Source organism: Cyprinus carpio, chromosome A7 (genome assembly GCF_018340385.1).
Source record: "Cyprinus carpio isolate SPL01 chromosome A7, ASM1834038v1, whole genome shotgun sequence".
Taxonomy (NCBI): domain Eukaryota; kingdom Metazoa; phylum Chordata; class Actinopteri; order Cypriniformes; family Cyprinidae; genus Cyprinus; species Cyprinus carpio.
In genome coordinates this window covers 28,957,332-28,980,227 of record NC_056578.1, presented here as the reverse complement: position 1 = coordinate 28,980,227, position 22,896 = coordinate 28,957,332, and the positions used below count along the sequence as shown (strand labels likewise).

The 22,896-nt window shown below is 36.4% G+C and overlaps 2 protein-coding genes across 3 annotated transcripts in view; one reads left to right on the top strand and one right to left on the bottom strand.

Moving 5' to 3' along the window:
* Positions 1 to 1,901: 1,901 nt before the first annotated feature.
* Positions 1,902 to 4,735, bottom strand: LOC109067252 (cocaine- and amphetamine-regulated transcript protein-like). 2 transcript variants are annotated; one of them, XM_019084318.2, is made up of 4 exons: positions 4,448 to 4,735; positions 2,674 to 2,852; positions 2,363 to 2,437; positions 1,902 to 2,232 (listed from the first exon to the last, which is right to left on the bottom strand). In XM_019084318.2, the coding sequence occupies exons 2-4, from the start codon at positions 2,791 to 2,793 to the stop codon at positions 2,125 to 2,127; spliced, it is 303 nt and encodes a 100-aa protein (XP_018939863.1). In that variant the 5' UTR covers positions 2,794 to 2,852; positions 4,448 to 4,735; the 3' UTR covers positions 1,902 to 2,124. The 2 variants fall into 2 exon arrangements, with proteins under 2 accessions (XP_018939863.1, XP_018939801.1); XM_019084256.2 differs by having other exon boundaries at positions 2,674 to 2,855; positions 4,448 to 4,734.
* The window catches only part of LOC109067713 (ras GTPase-activating-like protein IQGAP1), a 39,028-nt gene continuing 19,895 nt past the window's right edge, over positions 3,764 to 22,896 (top strand). Inside the window, exons 1-2 of the mRNA XM_042760709.1 lie at positions 3,764 to 4,018; positions 7,320 to 7,422. Coding sequence (XP_042616643.1) covers positions 3,973 to 4,018; positions 7,320 to 7,422 — 149 coding nt within the window. The 5' untranslated portion in view covers positions 3,764 to 3,972. The remainder of the gene's footprint in view (positions 4,019 to 7,319; positions 7,423 to 22,896) is intronic.

Genomic DNA, 22,896 nt, shown 5'->3' with positions numbered 1-22,896 from the left:
TCGAATATCCTCAAGCACAACATTTAACGTTGTATTCTGAACTTAATTGTGACAGGTGTCAGCAGAGAAAACTTATTTTGTATATTTCAGCAGGATGATGTAAGAAATAGGACAGTCTCAGATGGTATACCATCTTATATCTGGAATGTAACAGCTGCCTAAAAATATTCCAAGCCTCAACTCACTTCACTTGAGAATGCTACCTCAGCAGCCATATTTGAGCAGTTTATTCATATTAAACATTTAAGCAAAACGTTTTCAAACTTACAGTGTACACTACAGTCTCCATGCTCACAGCATCCCAAACACAAATAATTTTTATATTTATTTATTCATATTTTCATTGTCTAACTATCTGGGATTTAGGTATGGAGTTAAAGGTTAGGTTAGAATTTTTTTGGTAGTATTATATCACATCGTGAGTGTATATTAGCACCTTTTGTTGTTTTCTCGTGGTATCTGATAGAGCGTTTGGACACGGAAGGGGTGACACTTGACGTCAGACTTAACAAGCGGATACTCTTTATGGTACCTCAGAGGGCATTGTTGTTTCTCTAGATCAATTGGGACAGGGCCTAAATCGTACCGAGTAACTATATTGAACCCCTGGGTTTTTACCATGATTGACTTTAATCAAGAGAGACTAAACACAAACATTAAGGCCTGGATGCCCTCATGAACTGAAATTCTGTGAACACTGCACTGTACTAACAACATTTTATTGTCTTGGCAGAAAGCATTCACGAATACCATCAATATTACCCCTAAAGGCAAAGAAACTATGGGGTCTTTAAATTAGTAATTTTCTAGTTCATTGACTTTAAGCATCTGATGTGCATCTGTAGCCAATGATTCACATTTAGCAATTCTGCACTTTATACTTCTCATTTTCTGTAGACTAAATTATTGCATTGGGTTGCATGTTCCAATCTAGCTCACAGTGAGAATCTGAATTACATTGCCCATAATGCATTTGGACTGCCAATTTGTATAGCCCCGCCCCCAAAGAGAAACACACATATATGACCCAGGAGCACAAAACCAGTCATAAGGGTACTTTTTTTAAATTGAGATTTACACATAATCGGAAAGCTGAATAAAAGATCTTTCCATTGATGTGTGGTTTGTTAGGATAAGATAATATTTGGCAGAGAAACAACTATTTGAATATCTGGAAACTGAGGGTGCAAAAAAAATCAACATATTGAGAAAATCACTTTTAAAGTTGTCCAAATAAAAAAGTGCTTAGCAACGCATAATATTAATGATAATACATTTTTGATATATTTAAGGTAGGAAATTAACAAGATAACTTCATGGAACATGATCTTTACTTAATATCCTAATAATTTTTGGCATAAAAGAAAAATAATAATTTTGATCAATACAATGTATTGTTGGCTATTGCTACATATATATGAATATTGATAGAGTGGTGTATCTGGAATTGTAATTAATTGGTGTAAAAGGTTTCAGTGTGCTGGAACTCACGTAACCACTAAAAACTAAATAAAAAAAAATCTATTTTACATTTCTCTAATTTATATGTGGTTAAGAGTCACTATGGAGGAAAAGTACCCTCTATTTTCAAGCTCAATTTGTAATCCAGCTGCTTGTGACAGATGTTCAGTTTGAATATTTGTTGAAACTTCTAATATATATATATATATATATATATATATATATATATATATATATATATATATATATATCGTTATATATATATATATATATATATATATATATAAAAACACCTGTATATAAATGATATTTTCCACCAGAAACTACTATGCTATTTCAGAATTCAGAATTGGTAAATATAGTATTTTAGTAAATATAGTCTTTAAGTTTTTTTGTTAAGGCTGTATTAAACATGCTTAGTTCATGAAGACAATAAAATGTGCTGAATAATAACCATGTTTATTGATAACACAAGACAACCATTAAAAATATAAATGAATAAACCCGTGCTTTGCTATTGCTTGTCATGCTGGGTTTTGATGAATGCTTGTCATAGACATTGTACAAGTGATTCAGAAAACTAATTTCCATGCGCTGCCTCTTTTAGGTGCATGACTTCACAGCATCAAGAAAGGATTATGGATTTGCTGCTTTTTTAATGACTCAGATGCATTTTAGGAGAAATGAGTTACAGTTAGATCCTCTGACACATTCACATAATTTCCCGAAGCGTGGACCCAGTCTCATGGTGCAGCGGGACCCCACAGCACACTACAGAAAGAGAGAGAGAGAGAAAGAATTATTAGATGTGAAGAGCAGAATCAAGTTTGTTTTGAAGGAAACTTTTAATAACTTCTAATATGAAAGCATGAAGATAACAAGGAGATGGGGCAAAATTTACCTGTGGAATGCCACGTTTTTCTGAAGATGGTAAATGAGGCTGATATCTTCCCAAAAGTGCTGTCATAGCCTCAGCCTATGCAAAAACATAAGTATCCATAAGAAACCGAATATGCAACTTATTTTTTTATTTGGGATATGAATGAAAATATATGAAAATGTAGCCAAAATATAAACACAAACAAGTTTGACACTTCACCACCCAATTATTCAGTCTTTGGTTCACAGATAATAACTGACCGCATGTTTCACTAGGCTATATAAAAATACACTACAAACAAATAGCTATAAAAAGGTGTTTTACCTACTCACCAGTTCATTCTCCATTTCCTGCTGGGACAGTTGTGTGTCATCCGTGGGTTCCTGGGAAGTTTGTCCGGAGCACAGGACGGTAAAGAGCACGACAATGGTCAGTATCTCTGAGCTCGTCATGGTCCTGAGTCCAGTCAGCTGCCCGGGCCGGGTCACAGTTACAGTTTCAGCACGCTGAGCTGCTGTGGAGGGTCGGGTAACTTAGTAAACACGGCTGCTTAACAGTTCACTGGCTGTTTTATAAACTGATATGCTCCGCCCTGACTATGGTTAACGGATTATATCAGGCCAGCTATTGGTCAAAGGATATTTATTTTGCTGACGCTGAGATTGCAGCACAAAAAAAAAGCAGTTTATTACATGTTAAATAGGCAATTCTCCTGCCTGCTCTCATATAATGTACCTTTGACGGCACACTGCAGATGTAGAAAGAATAGAACAGAATAGAGAGTGCAAAGCAAAATAATATTTCATGTTTTATATAAGAAAAAAAATATTCTCATGACATTTAGCCTATATTGACAAGACTTACCCCTAGCATCCATCTGATATATAACAATTATTACCATTTAACCACACCGCAGTGAACTAGTGAGCACAGTGAATTGATCAAAATTATCACAAAAGTATGAACGTATAAACAAAGTTTAAAACAATAGGAAATTAAATTGTTGTTTTTGTTGTAAGTTGCATCCGTGTAGATCAGTTCTGTAGCTCCACAATTAGCAAAGACGTTTCTTCTTGTTTTATATTTGTTTATTAACAGACAGAAGTAGTGTCAATGAAATATGACAGCACTTAATTATGATTAATTCAAAAAGTTACAATTAAATAAAATTACAATTAAATTACATCTGAATATAATATTCTGTAGATGTTTATTTTATTAAGTTCAATTAACAGAACTTATTTAAAATACAAATATTATATAATAAAAGAACAATTCTTAGTTATCCCAGGCCCACTGGAAGTTTGCTGAGGCCCTCTGCTGGAGGATCACTGAGTGCGGTGGCAGACTCTGACCAGTGCGGGCAGCAGAGGGCGCTGCAGTCACACTGAAAGCTTTTGAACTGATGTTCTCGAAATGGGTGTTTCCTGAAACGCACACTTCAGGATTTAGGAAGGAACACGCCTGTGACATCAGTGGGTTTTCAAGAAGAAAAAAGTCGCTGAAACTGTGCAGCAAAGTAAGAGGGGGCCAGAGGTGCCTTCTTCAGGTCTAATTATAAATCTTAAAGGACTCAGATCTGCATCGAGAGCTCACAAGGGAAATAGGACTTGTAAACTTTTTGAGAAACCATGTCAACTTCGGACGACACAGACGGTTTCCGACCTAAATATGGGTGTAAGTATTAATGCGTTTTCTTCAGGCGTTCTCCTGAAACCTGATGCTCAGTGTGTTACAAGAAAGCTACTCGTTTCCAATGAATGCAAATGCTTTAATTCAAAGAGATGGTCATTCTGTTGATTGTGTTGTTTTTAACCCATTTTTTTTTAATGCGCAAGTTTGCATAGGCATGGTTTACAACTTCCGCATTATAATACTGTATGTGAGGGATCACCTGGACCGCTTTTCTGAACAATCAAGCGTCTTGTTTTTACACAAAGCATCGGCATCCTCGCGCTTTCTCTCTGCTGAACCGCAGTACTAATCGAGATTGCATAAAATGAGCATCAAACAACTGTGAAACATACTTTCTGCATATCTGTAATCTAGACAAGACCGTCGGAGAAACACTTTTGTTAAGTAGTCAGTGGTTTGTCTCTCTCTCACCTAACGCTAGAAGTGTTGCGTGTCTTTACTAGAAGCAGAGAAGCAATCATCAAACGCCCCAGTGAAGGTCAGCGTCCCTCGCAGTGACTCCTAAAAGCCTCTTTGTATCGCGCACTACTGAGTAAATCCTCCACTACCAAACTGAGTGTTTCTGGAGAGCGAGTTTGCTACTGTGAAGGCGGTTAACTGTTTCTGTTACTAATACAGGTTTAATGATCTGTTTTACTAGGCGACAGCTGCCAGACCACTCCATTTTCTAAGCTTGAAGTATAAAGTTTGCCACTTTGGTGCTGAGAATTGTGATTCAACCAGTGAACTGAATCTTTCTAAATCAGTTCACTAAAAGATTCACTTAGATTCTCTCGCTGACTCGTTCAGTGGCGCTTTCAGCAAGCTGCATCATTAAAGGGGTCATGTGACTTTGCTAAAAAAAAAAAAAGAACATTATTTTGTGTATTTGGTGTAATGCAATGTGTTTATGCGGTTTAAGGTTAAAAAAATACATATTTTCCACATACTGTACATTATTGTTTCTCCTCTATCGATTTTTACAAAGCTCATCGGTCTGAAAAGTGAGGTGTGCTCTGATTGGCCAGCTATCCAAGTGCGTGTTGTGATTGGCCGAATTCCTCAAGCGCGTGACGGGAATTTAATGCCACTTGTGATGCAGTCCCAGCGCGACAAGACGAAAACAATAAAAACCCATTACAAACGAGGCATTTGTTGCATCCAGTGGTCACATAATTACTGATTATAATGACTTATACTTTTTAGTCGTTGCGTTGCGTTGCGTATGGCGCTGCGTAAACATAAAACCATGTCTGCATTTGTGATCGGAGAAACGACAAACAAGCTCTACTCTTCACTGCTCAAAACTCGCATTTGAATCATCAGTGGCAAATTCTTTAAATATGTAAATATACTTACAGACTGCGAGTCAGAAGCGCCAGACTGTCCTTGCAAAGATGGAACTGCCCCACTTTATAGAAACAGCCATTGTGCAGCCAACAGTCTGCAAACATCTGAATATTTGGGTAGCTCCCCACATAGTGACGTAGAGATGTGGGGGCGTGTTTAAATGAGCCGTCTTATGGGGGTGTGGTTGACTCTTAACTTTCATAATGAATATCTAGTTAAATTTTTTTATATATCAAGTTAAAGTCTTTGCAACTTGACAGATCTTCTTTATGCACCAAGAGCTTGTAACACTCCAAAGAGAAATGAATTTGGATGTTGAAGTTTTCCAACTGTTTTGGAAATGTCACATCCCTTTTTCTGTTGTCTCTAGTCATGTCACCAGCAGTGAATTACCTCATTAAGTGATGTCTTTAGGTGGCTCTAATTCTGTATGGTTATCAGTAACTTTTACACATTCAGAATTATTCCGTCCTGTCTTTGATTCTTTGCAGGACTGACTTGCATGACAAGCTAAGCAAACATTGTTGTTGTAAATGTAGGTGTTCTGGATAATTCTATCTGTTTACAGACTGTGTCACACTCTAATTCGGACTGATAGTTGGAAGTGAATGATAATGATTTGTTGAGAAACAGATTTTTTCACAAATGAAGTGGCATATTTCACTTACGTATTAAAACTAGTTATTACTTACAAGTAGAGTAATGTAGGCTGGAGTCAGTTGACCTCTGAACAACAATCGTTTGGTGGTTGAATCATATAATTTTATTACCTTCTAGACTTTTCTCTGTATCCAGAGGAAAAATGGCATCAATGATCTTGTTTTTGGATCTAAAACAATCCATGAGGAAGGGTATCACTGGAAATGATGTAAGAACTATCCTCGTCATAGTTCAGTTCACGTCTGAACATGCCAGCGATTCATTTGAATTGGGATTTCTTGGCAGTTTGTTGCAGGGCAAATGATTGTTTTTAGGTTTCACAATTCAAATACTGTTATTCTGATGTTTAACGACATGCCGATTGTTCGGCTGAAACATCTTTTGAATAAAAACTGAAAGAAAGAAAACAAAAGCTCCAGAAACTATTTAGTAAATTCTATGTGATGGACCTTTATAAAGACTGTGGTACTGAAAAGGCTTTAGGTCATCAGTTTCATTCACATAAAAATATGCTAATATCGCATCTACTCTGACTAAGGTCTTTCACACAGACACATTTTTCCAAACTTTCCTCCTTTTTATCTGAAATATGTGCAGCCATGTACATTAATAATTAGATTTATCTTCTTTTTCCACATGACAATAAACCATATCAGATGACTTCAGTATGTGGAATAATCACAGAGGTCAGGCATGCAATTACAAAATTTGCATAAACTGCTAAAACTGTTTGTTTAGAGTAGAGCAGTTAAGTTACATTTTAATTTAATGATTTAAGAGCCACTATATCTAGAGAATATGTACAGTAAGAGACAAATATATCTATATACTACTGTTTAAAATATACTCACCAAGACTGCCTGTTTGTTCAAAAATACAGCAAAAACAGTAATACTGTAAAATATTATTTCAATTTAAAGTGGCTGTTTATTTTTATGTGTTAAAATGTAAATTTTCAGCCGTCATGACTTTAATCTTCAGTGCCACATGATCCTTCAGAAATCATATTTAATGTGCTGATTTGCTACTCAAGAAACATTTCTTTTTATCAATGTAAAACAGTTGTGAAACTTAACATTTTTAGATTTTTCTTGATAAAAGGAAAGTATTTGAAACGGAAATATATTTTGTAACATTATAAATGTCTTTAGTGTCACTTTTGATCAATTTAAGGGGGTTTTGCTGACTTCATACCTTTGAATGGTAGTGTGTCAAACACATCTCCGGATCTCCAGCTCTCTGAGGTGTGTGTTTTAATCTCACGTCTTTTCTATATCTGCCCCTCTTATTTCAGCTCTTCTGGATGGCATGGAGCGGCTCACTGCTGAGGAGATGGATGAGCGGCGCCAGCAGAACATGGCCTATGAATACCTGTGCCATTTGGAAGAGGCTAAACGGTAAGAGACCAATTCTCCATTTCAGCCTCTCGGCAGTTGTTAATTCATGACAGTTAACGAGAGTATTACGCTTAAAATAGCAGTTTAGCTTTCATGTGGTGGTTGTTTAATGTCTCTGTGATGAATACTTGTCACGTGATTGTGGGTGTCTTCTCTGCATGTCCCAGCAAGACCCACTGCTGTAAATAGTTCAGCCCAAAAATTGTGTCGTCTTTTACTCACCCATTTCAAGATGATTAGAAAGTTCATAAGAACAGCATTTATTTGAAATAGACTTTTGTAACATTTTACATGTCTTTACCATCACAAATAAAAGTCAATTTATTTAAAAAAAAAAAAAATCCTACTGATCCCAAACCTTTGATTGGTAGTATTTTTTTTTTTACATGAAAATGTGACTAGTGTAAAAGTCAGCATCAAAATGCTAATGTGTTGTGTGTGATTGTCAAGGTGTAGATTTGAGGTTGCTAATGTGTTTTGCATGATTTGAAGCATGTTGGTTCCAAGGGAATTCTAGATCATTTCTAGGTCCAGTTTGGGTGGCTTAGAAAAGTAGTGGCACACCTTTCCTCAAAACGTCACAAATTTTGAGGAAGCACAGAAGTTGTGTGAGGACATGCACATCAAAGTTTGATGCTAAGGGAACACTGGTAAAAATTGCTGTAAAAACATTGCTGTTTTCCATTAAAACAATAGCGTACTGTAGAAAACCATGCATTCTAGGCAATAATTTTCACGGTAAGAAACTGCTGTTAGTTTACAACCCATTTTCAACACTAATATACTGTGTTTTATTGTTTTGTACTACGCAATGCATTGTGGGCTGTCTGTTTGAAACAATAGCACAATGGTGCTGAACGAGTGTTTCACATGAGTTTGAGTATGAGTAAGTCTTCGCCTATCCTTGTTTGCGCCGCTCATGACAGGAATATATGTGGAAAATAAAAGAAAACTGATCGAAGCAGAGAGGAGAGGGAACTTTGACCCTGACTGCAGCGGGGAGCTCGTTCTTTTAAAACTGGACCGTGATGAGCGGGAAGAACTGAAACTGGAAAAACGGCAGCTCGAACAAACATGTTTGTGTTCCTTGCACTTATGACACGTCGAATCTCATAAGAGAGAACTTTGAAACTGACTTGTTGAAATAATAACAGAATGCACTTCATGTATTTTTTACAGTAAATGGCTGTAATTACACAGTATTAGTATCATAGAATTACATTATATTGCTGGCGACTCTGCTGCCAGTGTTTTACTGTAAAATAAAAAAATACTGGAAACTACTGTATTTAGTTTTTACGGTAATATGCTGTAAATCAGTTTCACAGTATTCATACTGTAGAATTACAGTAGATCTCTGGCGTCTCTGCTGCCAGTATTTTACTGTTATTTTACAGAGGATTTTTTTAGTAGTCCCTACTCTGCTGTATTTTACATTTTTCTGATCTTTTGGACATTATGGAGGCTATGGCCTGTCATTGCACTCATTACGTGCACACACAGACACATAGTGGTGCAAGAGGAAGTGAGTCAGTCCCTGTTGATTTCAGTATCTCTCTCTGTAGCTGTGGCAACATGGTTGTCATAGAGACTGGTTCCGGTGTCTGCTTGTTTGAGGGAATGAGTGTGTGACATAGTGGGAGAAAAAGAAATGCCACTGTTTACATAGTGGGCAGATAAGTTCAAAAGATATTCAGAGTCTGGGCCATTTACACTACAGTTTATACCCGGTTCAGATGTCCTCATTTGTCCTGCGGTTACATCAGATCTTTACAGTATGACTGCACTTTAATAAATCAACTAAAACACCAACACTGTTGCTGTCCTTGATGTCATCCATCAGGCTTTTGCCTGGAGGACGAGAGAAAGTTTCTTTCTCAGGCTTTGTTGAGCTGACAGTATTTGTCCTCAGGCTTGAATCAGAAATGCTGGAATGTTTGGAGTTGGCAGTGATCATGACGTGCAGCAGTCTGTGGTATGATGGGAATTTCATAGGTTTATATGCAGTGTCTGAAAGCAGATGGTTGTGAATTTGTGTTAGTTGTTAGAATACCACAGCACAGATAATTCCAAACAGCCTTTTATCGTTCGTTTATTTCCATATCACTGTCTGCTATAAAGCCCGAAGGCCTGCTCTGTATGATGATGTGCTCAAGTGAATTGTGTGTGTCTCTGAGCAATGCAATGCAAATTCTGCACCTACAGTATTTTTTGTATCCTCTCTCTTTCCATCCATGACTGTCAACTGTGCCATTTCTTTGATTACACTCTTAAGAATAATGGTTCTAAACCAGATTAGGGTTCTTCTGCTCGTAACAATAGCAGAACCTTCCAAGGTTCCAGAGAACCATGCTTTTAAAGTGCTGTAAACCCAAATATTAGTTAATATTAGTTTTCATATTTGAACATATTTTGTTTTTTAACCTCTTAATTTGTCTGATCTGTTAATTCCATATAGCCTCTATTAGGGTTACATTAATAACTGTCAGCAAGTTTTTTTATTTTGCATTGACATAAGAAGTTATGCATTGACATAGAAAAGCAATTATGTTTATGAAGGCCAAAAGTAGCCATTGTGATTGGACAGTATGTAAGCTCCTCACAATATTAAAACTAAAAGGTAATATAAAACAATAGGATAGCATTAGGGGTGGGCGATCTTCCCAAAATATCATATCACGATCTTATAATGCAAAATCATGATCCATGATCTGAATTGCGATCTTTCCAATTTTAATATGTATTATTGAGAAGATCCAGAATGGAACAAGCCTATGACTTACCTATTAGCAAAGATTAAATAACACAGTATTGAGCAAAGGTTGTGAATACTTATGTACATGTGTTATTTTTTTTTATTTTATTTTTTTTCAAATAAATTTGCAAAGATTTCAAACTAACTTATTTCATGTTGTCATTATGGGGTATTGTTTGTAGAATTTTGTGGAAAATAATGAATTTAAACCATTTTGGAATAAGACTGTAATAATTCAAGGTAAAGATTTTGTAAAAATTAAAGGTTTCTGTCACATGCTTAGTGGAGAAGAGGAGAAAAGTATCCTTAACTGAACAGAGCTGTTCACGCTTCTATTAAAATTCTAAAAAGTAAAATGACATAATTTGATAAAACCCAGTTACAGTATGAAAGCGTTGAACCAGGGGTTCTCAAAGTTTACATTCAATAGTCTGAATTATCATTAACGTCAAAAGGTCCGAAATAATTATTACAAAACCTGTTTTTAATAAACATGCTTAGAAATTTATATAACAGTTCAGCTTTATAATGCTTAATTATCATATTCATGACGTCATCAGGTCATACTTGTGTTTACTCTCAGAACTATTACATATACTACTGCAAAACTAAATCAGTTCTCACGTACAAATTTTCTGTTTGTGAAATAGCACTTCAGTGTAACTTGATGAAATGCAATACGCTTTTATACAGCAGTGAATTATATTACTTTATTTTATTTATCATGCAACATAAACATCCGACTGTGTAACAAAATATGTGCATATTTACAGACGAAGTACATTCGTGTTCATATGCCCAGACAGTCAACAGTGTGCTGCTAACTCTGCCAGGAAAAACCTTGCGCTCACGGGGCGAAACCGGTGATATTATTCTACTGAATGAAAGCTTATTTATCCAAAATGTCACTAGTTGCTATACAATTTGTCTAACAAAAAAGTCGGTAAACACTTCAACACTGGTTCGTGCACCCCTTTGTGTGTGTGTGTGTGTGTGCCACGGAGGTGTGCTATGAGTGCACTTGAAAGACGAAGTGGAGACGGGTCCAGATCTAATTCTCGGACCCCTGTCCGGACTTTGAGAAGGGCTGCTTTAAACCAAAGTTTTGCTATAAAATTAATAGATAAAATGAAAATGACATCAAGTACCTGTTGAGCGTGTTGGCAGTGTGTAGTTAGATGGTTGAGCTCCAGGTGCTCAATAATGAGGGGGTTTTGGAAGAATTTTGACAGTTAAGAGAGAAAACAAACAAGCAGGAAAAGAACCCTAACCTTCTTTAAGAATAAAATGGTTCTTCAGGACAATATGGTTCAATGGTTCAATATAGTTCAACTATTAGCCTACTGTAATGGACCTTTAAATAACCATCTTTTTTTTCTTTTTTTGAGCGTATGATGTCATCTTGAATAGTATGAGTGCAGCAGAAGGGGAACTGCTGTAAAATTGGATGTAAATAAGATCAAGAAGATGCATGAAGGTTAGGGTACAAGGTCACAGCTGTGCAGGTAGAGCTAGGAATGGATTAATCTCAGGAGTCAGTCATTTTTGGTTACCTAGCAGTTCAGATGCTTTGTTTTGCTTGTTCATTTTACAATTTTGTCTAGTGAAATGCTCTTGGGGAATGTTGTCTAACATGTTTCCAGTATTCTGTCTATTTAAAGTCATGCCCAGTCCAATGTCTTCTGCATGTTCTTCCAAGGGAAGCATACTGAGAAGATCTGACTGAGAATGTACTGTAAATAACCTTGATTGACAGAAAACAAAGTTGGCTTTGTAGGTTAGGGCTGCACGAAATCGCAGTATGGCTTAGTGTGATTTAATGAAATGATTAAATTGCTGCTATTTCAGAGTGAAGTGCTACATCGAGCAGCTGCAGATCCAGTGATTTCAGTGTCTCAGAGGGGCTCGGGTCGCTGCACTAGTGACAGTTGGACGGAAGCAGTGGTCTATAGTTAAAAAGTTTAAAATATTAGTGTTTTTCTTATACACACGTAGATATCAGTTGGGTTGTATTACAGTCAAGTTTGTTTTGTGTGGTTTTTGAAGTGTCAGCTTTGGGGTCCCATATTCTTACATTGTATGGATGGAGTTGCATTATTTTTATAAAAATTAGTTTTTTGTGTTTCTTCATTTAAAGAAAGTAAGTCATTATACATCGGGGAAGCCATGAGGGTGAGTAAATTGAATTTTTTTTTATTTTTGGCTGGAGTTTTCATTTAGGGTCTCCCTGCAGTTTTTCACCAATATAAAAATATTTGAAAATGAATGAAAATTTTGAGAATGAATATTAGTATTGTAATGGAAAAAATGTGTGGTACTTCCATAAATAAAGTTTTAATAATGATTTTATTATTATTAGTAGTAGTATTACATTAAGACATACATTCTACTTTACAAAAGTCAGTTATTCAAACAGCAGCTACAGAAAATGTCCAAAGAGTATTTACATGATCAAAGAACATCATCACTGACTTCAGTCTAGCAATTTCTAGAATTTATGCACTTTAAAAAACACTCCCGTTATGATCAGTGAAGCTGTCTACACTGAATGATGAATAGGCATAAATCTCCTAAACTTACATTGCACGTACATCTGCACTTTGTTGCTTATAATGAGAGAATTCGCGAGAGCAGAAATCAGTCAGTGAGCACTGACCAACAAAACTCTGGAGTTTCAGTGATGACTCATCTGAACGCCTCTGATTGGCCGCTGCATTCATAGACTCAACAGAATCGTGTGTGATTGGTTACAATGCACAACACTGTAAATATGTGGAAAAAGAAATATTATGAAACAAATGAGCCCTAATATTGATTAGATAGTATCACTAGCCTGATGACAACAATAATAATAATAATAATAATAATAATAATAATAATAATAATAATCATCATCATCTTGATATCGTCAAAGCCATCAGCCACAGATGATATCTCTGACTATCGTTGATACACTAGACTATCATCTGTCAGCACAACTGTCATGCAGATCATACAGGATTCATATTTAAAATTCTTTTTGTGGCTTAAAGGGACTCCATCCCAAAATGAAAATTTTGTCATTAATCACTTACCTCCATGTCATTCCAAACCCCTAAAAGCTCCATTCGCCTAAGTTTTGCATGTCGTGTGTGTGAGAGAGAGAGAGAGAGAGTGAGAGAGTGTGTGTCACATAACAGTGGAGTCAGCTGTCTTAACCGTCTGTGGCTTGTGTACTGCAAACACATAGGAGCTTCATCACTGTGTTTGTCACGCGACTCTGTTCCCCTTTCTGGCTTGAACTGATGGTAAAACTAAGGACATTATTAACTGTCTTTACATTTATTTTGAAAGATGAAGCTCACGATTATGGAAAGGGGCGTTACATTTCTGACGAGTGCTTGCGGTGTTCGGCCTATCACAATGCACTGGGTCAGTTGGCCAATCAGAGCAACATGGCTTCGCTGAAGTGCAAAGCATCTTCTCCATCTGAAAACACTGTGTCATGAGGTCAGTGGTCAGCTTGCTGTAGTCTTTCGAAGTGTTATGCAAACCTCTCATTTGGCCTGCTGTTAATTGTAGGTTTCTGTTCTGTAAATGTGGAGCAGAGATCAATGCTGAGGATACAAGGAAAGAGAAGCGTGAGCGAGGGTTGTGAGAAGAAAACCAATAGTGTACATGTGTCAGCAAAGTTGTCCATGAGGCAGTATGGTTCACTGCTTCTCTTACTGCCGTTCACAGTGGGATGTGCGAATATTTGGTTCAGCCCTTCAGAACTGCCCCATCCGTCCCATAACTTTCTGAAGGTGTAGCCTATGCCAGATTCCTCTGTTACATTGCATAGTATACGTGTATACGTTTTGTGCTAGTATCACGTTAATACACAATAGTTCATTTCATGCAATTTTTTTTCCTCAAGAAAAATATTTAGATCAAATATATCTAAATATGTTAAGGGGAAGTTGTGGCCTAATGGTTAGAGAGTCGGACTCCCAATCGAAGGGTTGTGAGTTCGAGTCTCGGGCCGGCAGGAATTGTGGGTGGGGAAGTGCATGTACAGTTCTCTCTCCACCTTCAATACCACGACTGAGGTGCCCTTGAGCAATCGAACCCCCAACTGCTCCCCGGGCGCCGCAGCATAAAATGGCTGCCCACTGCTCCGTGTGTGTGTTTCACAGTGTTGTATGTGTGTGTGTGTGTTCACTGCTCTGTGTGTGTGCACTTTGGATGGGTTAAATGCAGAGCACGAATTCTGAGTATGGGTCACCATACTTGGCTGAATGTCACGTCACTTTCACTTTCAAATATATTTATTTAGATGTCTTTTATGGCCATTACAACATCTTGCATGCTTAAATTGATGTTTTGTTTCAAAATGGAACACTTTGTTTTGAAAAGCATTGTGTCACACTGAGTTTTTGAGCAGTTTTATTGCTGTAGGTCACCAGGCCAATGTACTGTTGTTCAGTAGTAAGTTGTTTATAATGCATCATTTCATAAATATTGATTATAAATGGAGAATCAAACTCACTTGCCGACAATTTCTGACAGGTTTTTTTTTTTTTTTTTTTGTTCTATCACATATGGGCAACTTTTCTCACAGTAACAGTAACTTCTCAATTTCATTCTATTTGCATAAAGTTAAACTTGTCAGTGCATTTATGGACACACCCACATCACTTCACCACAGGCACTGCTGCTCACGTCTTTGGAAATCTTAATTTGTTTTTCCGTGAAAAATTAATAATTTGAGGTCATTTTATTCTTGCTAATCACTGTCAGTTTGAATGACATTTAGGCTCCAGTTTACAGCCGAAATACTGCTTCTCTGTGCTTCTTAAACTACCACCGCAAAATACTGAAAACGGAATACTATTTTCCACTATTTATTTATTTTTTATATTTTTATGAATGGTAAAATTGAGGCAGACTGTAAAAGGTCAGTTTTAATGACAGTTTGCTAGTCTGTCCAAATGTTTTATTAAATTAAAAAAAAAAAGTGACCTGTTCCTCTTATTACAAAGAAACACTTCATGCAATTTCCTGTTGAGCTCCAGGCAGTTTCAAATATGCTCTCAAGTGAAGTAGAGAACCCCCTCAATCTGTGTGTGTGTGTGTGTGTGTGTGTGTGTGGTTGTCTGTAGGGAATAGAGCTGTAATATAACAATACAGAGGATGTGGGGAACTGTGCAATACACTGCCTGTTCCTTACACCCTTTTAAAGATCTATTAAAACACAATACAACTGTGTCTGCACGAAATGAAAATTCACCCTATCTTTGTTGTAAATGCGTGTTATAGATTTTATTGTAAATGATTTATCCGTGTATATTTTTGTAATACCTTGTAATGTTTAATCAAAATGTCAAAACTCAATTTTCCGGTGAAACAACTGACTTCTCTATGATGACATAGAGATCTATGATTGCATCAACTGCAAACTCAATTTTTTTTGGAGTGCAATGCCAACATTTTAAAATCCAATCAATAACTGATTAACTGAACCAAGTAACCACACTTTTGTTTTTTTTTAATTTTTGACAGCACTTGAATCTTCACAATACAGAAGAAAATATGTCGCTACTTCTGTTTCATCGCTCCTTTTAAAACTGTGGGCAGGCTAATGATTTACCTCGGAACTTGATTTAGACTTCTTCCTTAGTTAGAAGAATCTCTCTCTCTCTCTCTCTCTCTCTCTCTCTATATCTCCCTCTCTCTCTCTCTCTCTCTCTCTCTCTCTCTCTCTATTTTGTATATATATATATATATATATATATATATATATAGTATATTAATGCACCTCATGATCCTTATCTGAGTCCAAAATGATTCTCAGTGTTTCCACAGCAGTGCAAGCAACTTTAAATCTTTGATTTATATCTATGCTGTGCTACATCCAGTTTGATGTTGCCATATTCAATGTGTACTGTGTATGAAATGTGAAAAAATAAATAAAAAAAATATTATTCCCACTGCCAATTTTAATTCTAATTTAGTAAATATTATGTAAAACAAATTATACAATTTTATTGCAGAAATGAAATTCAAATAAAACTTTGTTTTCCATTTATTACTTACAGAACTGAGTACCTCTTAATAGTATACTGGTGAAACTTTGCAATCCATGAATCACATGCATGCTGAACCAAGGAGCCTGGTTTGTACGGATCAACTGCGATCTGTTGAACGCCTAATTACATGTAAAACACTCGCCAACGACGGTGAGGCAGTGAATGTCAGCAGTGAATGGTGAGAAAATGAATGCTTTTGGTGTCACGGAGGGGGACTGATGACACTTCACACTCTAACATCTGCTGCCTGATATAATTATATCATAAACATGAGGTCATTGTTCATTATGTTATTTGCTTTAGTACAGCTCTCATTCACTCACACATTTTACAGCCTCTCCCTTGTTTGTACAGGAAAGAGCCCACGCCTCTGTGTTTGGTCGCCCCACCCTTCATTACCCGCTGCTTTCCATCACCAGTCCTTTCACAGGTGCTCCCAGGAAAATGGCAGTGTCCACTTTACTTTGACTTTGAGAATGATCGCCTTAGTCAGCATTTTTATGATGACTCTTTGCTCTATCAATCTGAAGTTCTTTCAGTGTATTTCTTTGATGCATGTTTAGTTTGGACTTTTTAGGGCTAGTTGTTGCTTTATCCAACATTTTCTGTGAGAATATGTGGGAGTGAGATTATTTGTCCTCCATGAATGAATTTTTTTTTTTTTTTTTTTTTTTTCTTGAAACATAAATACTGTACAGGATCTCTTGATCCCTGGGTTGCAGCTGGGATATTAATGAAACAAGCACACACTATGTCCATCGTCACACACTAAAATGAGGAAGGGGAGAACGCTCTTTTTAAAACCACAACCACATTTTGGTGCCTCAGCTTGTCTGTAATGTTTGGGAAATTGGAGATTTTGGCCGCAAGGTCCATTTCCTCTGCTCCAAATGCTTATAGTGGCCCCATAATCTGGATGTGAGGACACTTAAGCTCTTAAAATGATTGAATGTCATTGCATTAGTTTACTAAAATATATTATATTTGCATTGATATTCTAAGAATTATAGCACAAACACTTTTCAAGCTAAATATTTAACAATAAGCTGTTCGGTTGGATTTTCATACACTGTTCGAAATGAAGACAAAATTATTTGGAAACTTTCTGGTGTTCAAGTCAAGCGTAAATCACGTTTAAGGGTGGGTGATTTGGCAAATCTTATGTCACAATATGAGTAATTTTTCACATTAATTTTTTTTATTTTGTATTTGTTATTAAAATATTATCAAACAATAAGACAAATACAGTATAAGAAAATTTGGACGAAGGTACGAAACTGAATCAAATGTAAAATAAAACACTGCATAGCTATATGATTTAAATTAGATGCTGATTTTTATTAAAGCTACTTTGGTTATTTAGTTAAAAACAGTGAGTAATTTTCACTGTCTTTTGCTGTTTGATTAACATTAAGGGAACAGACCTCAGCAGGTTTATTAGGCTGCTGTCACTTTAAGACCTGATGCACAGAGTCAATGTATTGATACGCATCCGATCTCTATCTCTACTGTTTATGTGAATACTCACCAAAATTGGCATTTTGACAATTTTTTTGTTTCTGTATGACAGTTCAAACACCATAAGCTATGTGATAAAAGGAAAATCTGGATTGTATGCTATCCGAGAGATGCACATTTTTAATAACTTGCTTAATAACTCGAAGCAGCAGTGTGGATTAAGTTCCCCAATTCTTCCCAAATCTATGTGGTATGTATGATGTGTCAGCAGTTAAAACTCTAAACTTGAAAAAGACCCAGTTGAAGACTTGGCAAACATGAAGCAGTTCATGGGGGTGTTTCGGGGTGAGCGAGTTTCAGACAGCAGGTTCCTGTTGAGAGGTGAATGGGCTCAGTCTGTGAGTGTCTGTGCACCTGATCATGGAGGTCCTCCTGCACTGAATTCCTCCGCTGCAGCTGAGCATATAATGGAGCACTTGGCTCCTGCACACTGTGAAATGCTCTCTTTCTTGTGCCAGGGCTTATCCATTCTTTATCTTTCTCTCATAATCCAGTCTTTTTTGATTTATGTTTTTTAATGGTCTGTGCCTTTCTAAGTGTAGTCCGATAATTCAATTTGGCCAGATAAACTCCTCCACTGATGTGCTTTGCCCATCTGAACTGGTGCAGATGCTAAAATAATTATGTACAGCTGGTTGTTTCATGGCATAGTCTGTTTTTACTGAGATTAATATTTAGATCATATTCGTTAATAACAGATCTGGGATCAGATGGTTTTCCAAAGTAGATCTACAATCTTCATTGTTCTGTCCAAGTATATGAGACATAAGGTGTAATCAAATATTTGGATCTCTCTCTCTCTCTCTCTCTCTCTCTCTCTCTCTCTCTCTCTCTCTCTCTCTCTCTCTCTTTAAATGCTAAACATCTCCTGGGTTCTGCAGGGGAAATGTAAACTTATGAGCATAACTGTAACTGCCTGTAAACGCAAATGCAGTAGCAGTGGTTGTATTGACTCCCTCTAAAGGCTCCGCCCTCTCACGCAGTGTTGTGATTTGATTGGCGGAGTAACTGTCTAGGAGTTTGCCTTTGAATTTAAAAAAAAAATGTATGAGTGAGGAAGTGACTGTTTGTGGTCTGTAGCTGTGAGTGCTCAAAAACCAAGCGGTAAGAAGTGCAGTTAATGTGTTGATATCCATCGAGTCCCAGCCAAAATGATGTTTACTGATATATGTGACCCATGACCACAAACCCAGTCTTAAGTGTCAGTTTTCAAAATGGAGATTTATACATCTTCTGAATAAATAAGCTTTCCATTGATGTATGGTTTATTAGGATTGGACAACATTTGGCAGAGATACAACTATTTGAAAATCTGGAATCTGAGAAAAAAATCAAAATACTGAGAAAATTGACTGTAAATTTGTCCAAATTAATTCTTAGTAATGCATATTACTAATCAAAAATTACGTTTTGATATATTTATGGTAGGAAATTTACAAAATATCTTCATGGAACATGATCTTTGAGTAATATCTTAATGATTTTTGGCATAAAAGAAAAATCAATAATTTTGACCCATGCAGTGTCTTTTTGGCTATTGCTACAAATATACCCCAGCGACTTAAGACAGGTTTTGTGGTCCAGGGTCACATTTTCTGATACATGATACATAGTTACTAATGAGTATTTTGTCCTGTGATTGTGTTTAAAAGGGTCTTATCATGCTTATTTTTGAATTTCTCACTTATGGTCATTTAAGGTTAAGGTTGTTTTTTTGTTGTTGAAATTTCTTTCTCTTTCTTGGAATAAGATGTGGTGTTTTTTGTTGCTGTGACTTTAAGGCTCCTATATAATGCCCTTTTCACATATGACAAGTGGAACTGTATTGATGGGTTACAGATGAGTCTGGTCCAGTATAGTTTTTAACAGTCCCATCCACTGTCCCAGGATCACAAAAACATCTACTGTACATTGAAATCTGCCTCTCAAACTGTTAGTTAATCTGTTGTTTAGGAATAACAGTATCTGTTCTTACCACACTGTGACTGGTAGGCCCAAGTATCTCAACACTTGATTATGTGTCATGAAAATGTGGATGGTCATGTGTTAAATGTTTAAATTTTCTGACTTCATATACCTAAATATGTTCTTTTTGTAAGAAGGAGAGGATGATTCCCATTCTTAAAGTCACAGTGAGCATGTTAACATGCACACCAGTAAGCTGATAACTCACAAATATCAGCTTATTAAAATAACCAGGTTTCCCCGTTTACATGCACATCAGTAACCCGACAATGCAAATAAGCTGTGTTTACATGACTTCATTAATAAATCAGGTTATTTCCCTTTGAAGTCTAAATATAATCATTTGCGTATCTGACTCCGATTATTCCATATGTTTGTCAGATGTAATGTTAAATAAAGCTGGCAACATGTCCGTGCGAAATTTACAGCTCATATTATCCTCTCATGCAGTTATAAATGCAGTGTTTTGACTGAACCACTTCTACTTCTGCTGCACAAGATGAGAACACTTTTATAATTTTCTGAGTCATGAAAGAGTCTGCTTTTGTGATATATTTCCTTCTTTCTTTACTGCAAAACTTTTGCTCTGTCTAGATGCACTTAAATCTGCAATAACAATGCGTTTCTGTCACGTATCACACATGTCCACTTCAGTAGGCCAACAGAAAGCGGGCAAAAAAAACTACCTGTGTTAATCGGTTTATACTTATGCTGTTTATGAGCTTTCTCTGATAAAAGAAAACGTGTTACTGTGTTTACATGACCACAAGCATTTTTGGCTTAAGCATAATCGGATTAAGAACGTGCATGTAAATATATAATGGCTAAAATGTGTATCTTGATCTTTTATGCAATGTTCACAATATTCCTTAATTCCTGCTTCAAACTTTTTCCAAAAGATCAGGAAAAAAATTTAACATGAGGACAGTTTGATTTAATGTTCTCATAATATGACCTCTTGAATATTTTTCTTGGAGTGTTATAAAACAGGAGCGGAAAGCCCCTGTGTCTTCCTTGGATGACAGTGAGCTCACTCTCACCTCTTCCTATTTGAATGACCTTTGAACTGTGCAGATTTATTCTTTCTGTGTCACACTGAAAGGAAGTCCTTTGTAGTAGATACTGTTACACATTGTCAGCTACAGTCTCAGTTATTTTTTGACTAAAGTTTGAAATGTCTTCAGATTGTATGATGTAATTCATGAATAGTTTAATATATGTTAATTATGGCATTCAGAATTGATTTTGTGTTATTCTTAATAGCATTGACTTGGGTGTTTCTCCTCTGTGTGTGTGTGTGTGTGTGTGTGTGTGTGTGTGTGTGTGTGTGTGCATGAGTGCATGCATGTCGATCACAAAGAACAATTGCAGAGTGTTTTTCAGATGAGAGGCAGAATGAAGGTTGTTAGGCTGCTGCTATCAATATGTGTCCTGTGTGGGCACTCACAGATCAGGTAGAGGTATTGGTATTGTTATCCAAGGCTGTAAGCATGTATTTGATTGGCTCAATCCAGGCAGACCAGCAGTTTGGCCATTTCTAGCTCATGGGCAAGACTTGGGCCTCTCAATGTTATGTGCCTGCTACAATGTAATTTCCACCACATTTTGGATTATGTATTGTATTGTATTGCATTTTGTGGTGGTGAAATAAAATGAAATTTTAAACATGGAATAAATGGATAGTGGATTACGATCCTTCAGGTGGGACAAAATGATAGACTGGGGTCAGAAGGAGAAGCCAACTCCTAAAAGAAGAGTTCAAGAGGTGAGGAGCTTTGGAACGCCAACCCACAGTCCAGCAAGGCTTACTGTGAAAAGAGCGAGAACTGTGGGTACCAACTATTGCAAAAATAGTCTTTTCGCTCTGGCAGCAGAGATTCTGATGACACCTCTTCTCAATCTGCTTGTTATTTGAGATGAGAATGTTGATTGGATGACAAACTGGAAAGCAGGTCAGAGAAAAGAAAGAAGGCAGTGAAGAAACCCAGCAGGCTCATAATGCATCAGGCCCCGTGTGGAACGGATGTGGACCCTGGAGATTTCCAACACAACTTGCATCTTACCTTACATTCTTTTACCATTACAACCAAAACACTGCACTGGAATTCATGCTCGATATCTGTGAACAGTAAACACCACCTTCTTTGATTTGATAGGCCATCTCAAACTTTTTGACACTGATGAGCGTTAGATGAGGCAGACCAGCCTAAAATATCCTGTCATCCGGTGTTGAGAGTGTAGTATTAAAATGAATTCCAACAGCAATTCAGATTTTTGTATTTGCTATGGTGTTTATCAGACAACAGCAAATGCCTACACTTGATAATTATTTTCAAACATTTGTTAATATGCTACATACTTTCACATTTTAATTTGTGTTTTGCTTTATTGTATTTAAATGTTAAATGTTCATTTTGTTATTTGGAAATGTTATAAAAAATTATCTTTTATCTTTTTAATCTGTGTTTGGAATGCAATTCCACACTGTGATAATACAAAAAACCAAAACAAAAGTTTTAGCAATTATCATGATATGAAAACTTTATACATCACATGCCTCCACAGAGATGAAGGTGTTGTCACAATTTACTTAACACTTATCTTATTCCAAAATAATATGACTCTGAATCATAAGATTAACATTGGATTATATTCACTCGCTCTTTCCCATACAATGAAAACATGCAGTGACTCTATACAGCATGTCTTTTAAATGAATACGATACATTTCTGTGTTCACCACTCAGAAAGCTAAATCATTCTTTACAGATAATTTGTAGTTTTCAAATCTCATTTGTGCATATGCATTGACTTCCTTTCAATGTGAATATGATGTGTCCGGTTTCTTATACAAAGATACTGTATGGCATCAGGATACTTAGAAGATGTTGTATGGGTTGCTTTTATGATTTCTTTTCATCCTTTTTGGAGCTAAACTCATAGTCACAGTCAACCTCATTGTATGAACATTCTTCAGAAGTTCTACACAGAAAAAAGTGATTCGGGTTTTTCAAGTTGTCGTCTTTGGGTGAACTATGACTTTAAGAAACTGAAAAGCCTGCTGCTTTTCTAAAGCAAACAAAATTGGCCTTTGCAAAGCAGACAACTAGCATTATGTAAATGACATGGAAATTCCATGGTAATGTAAATTTGCATCATGATCTATTGTTGCGTCATTCGTCTGTC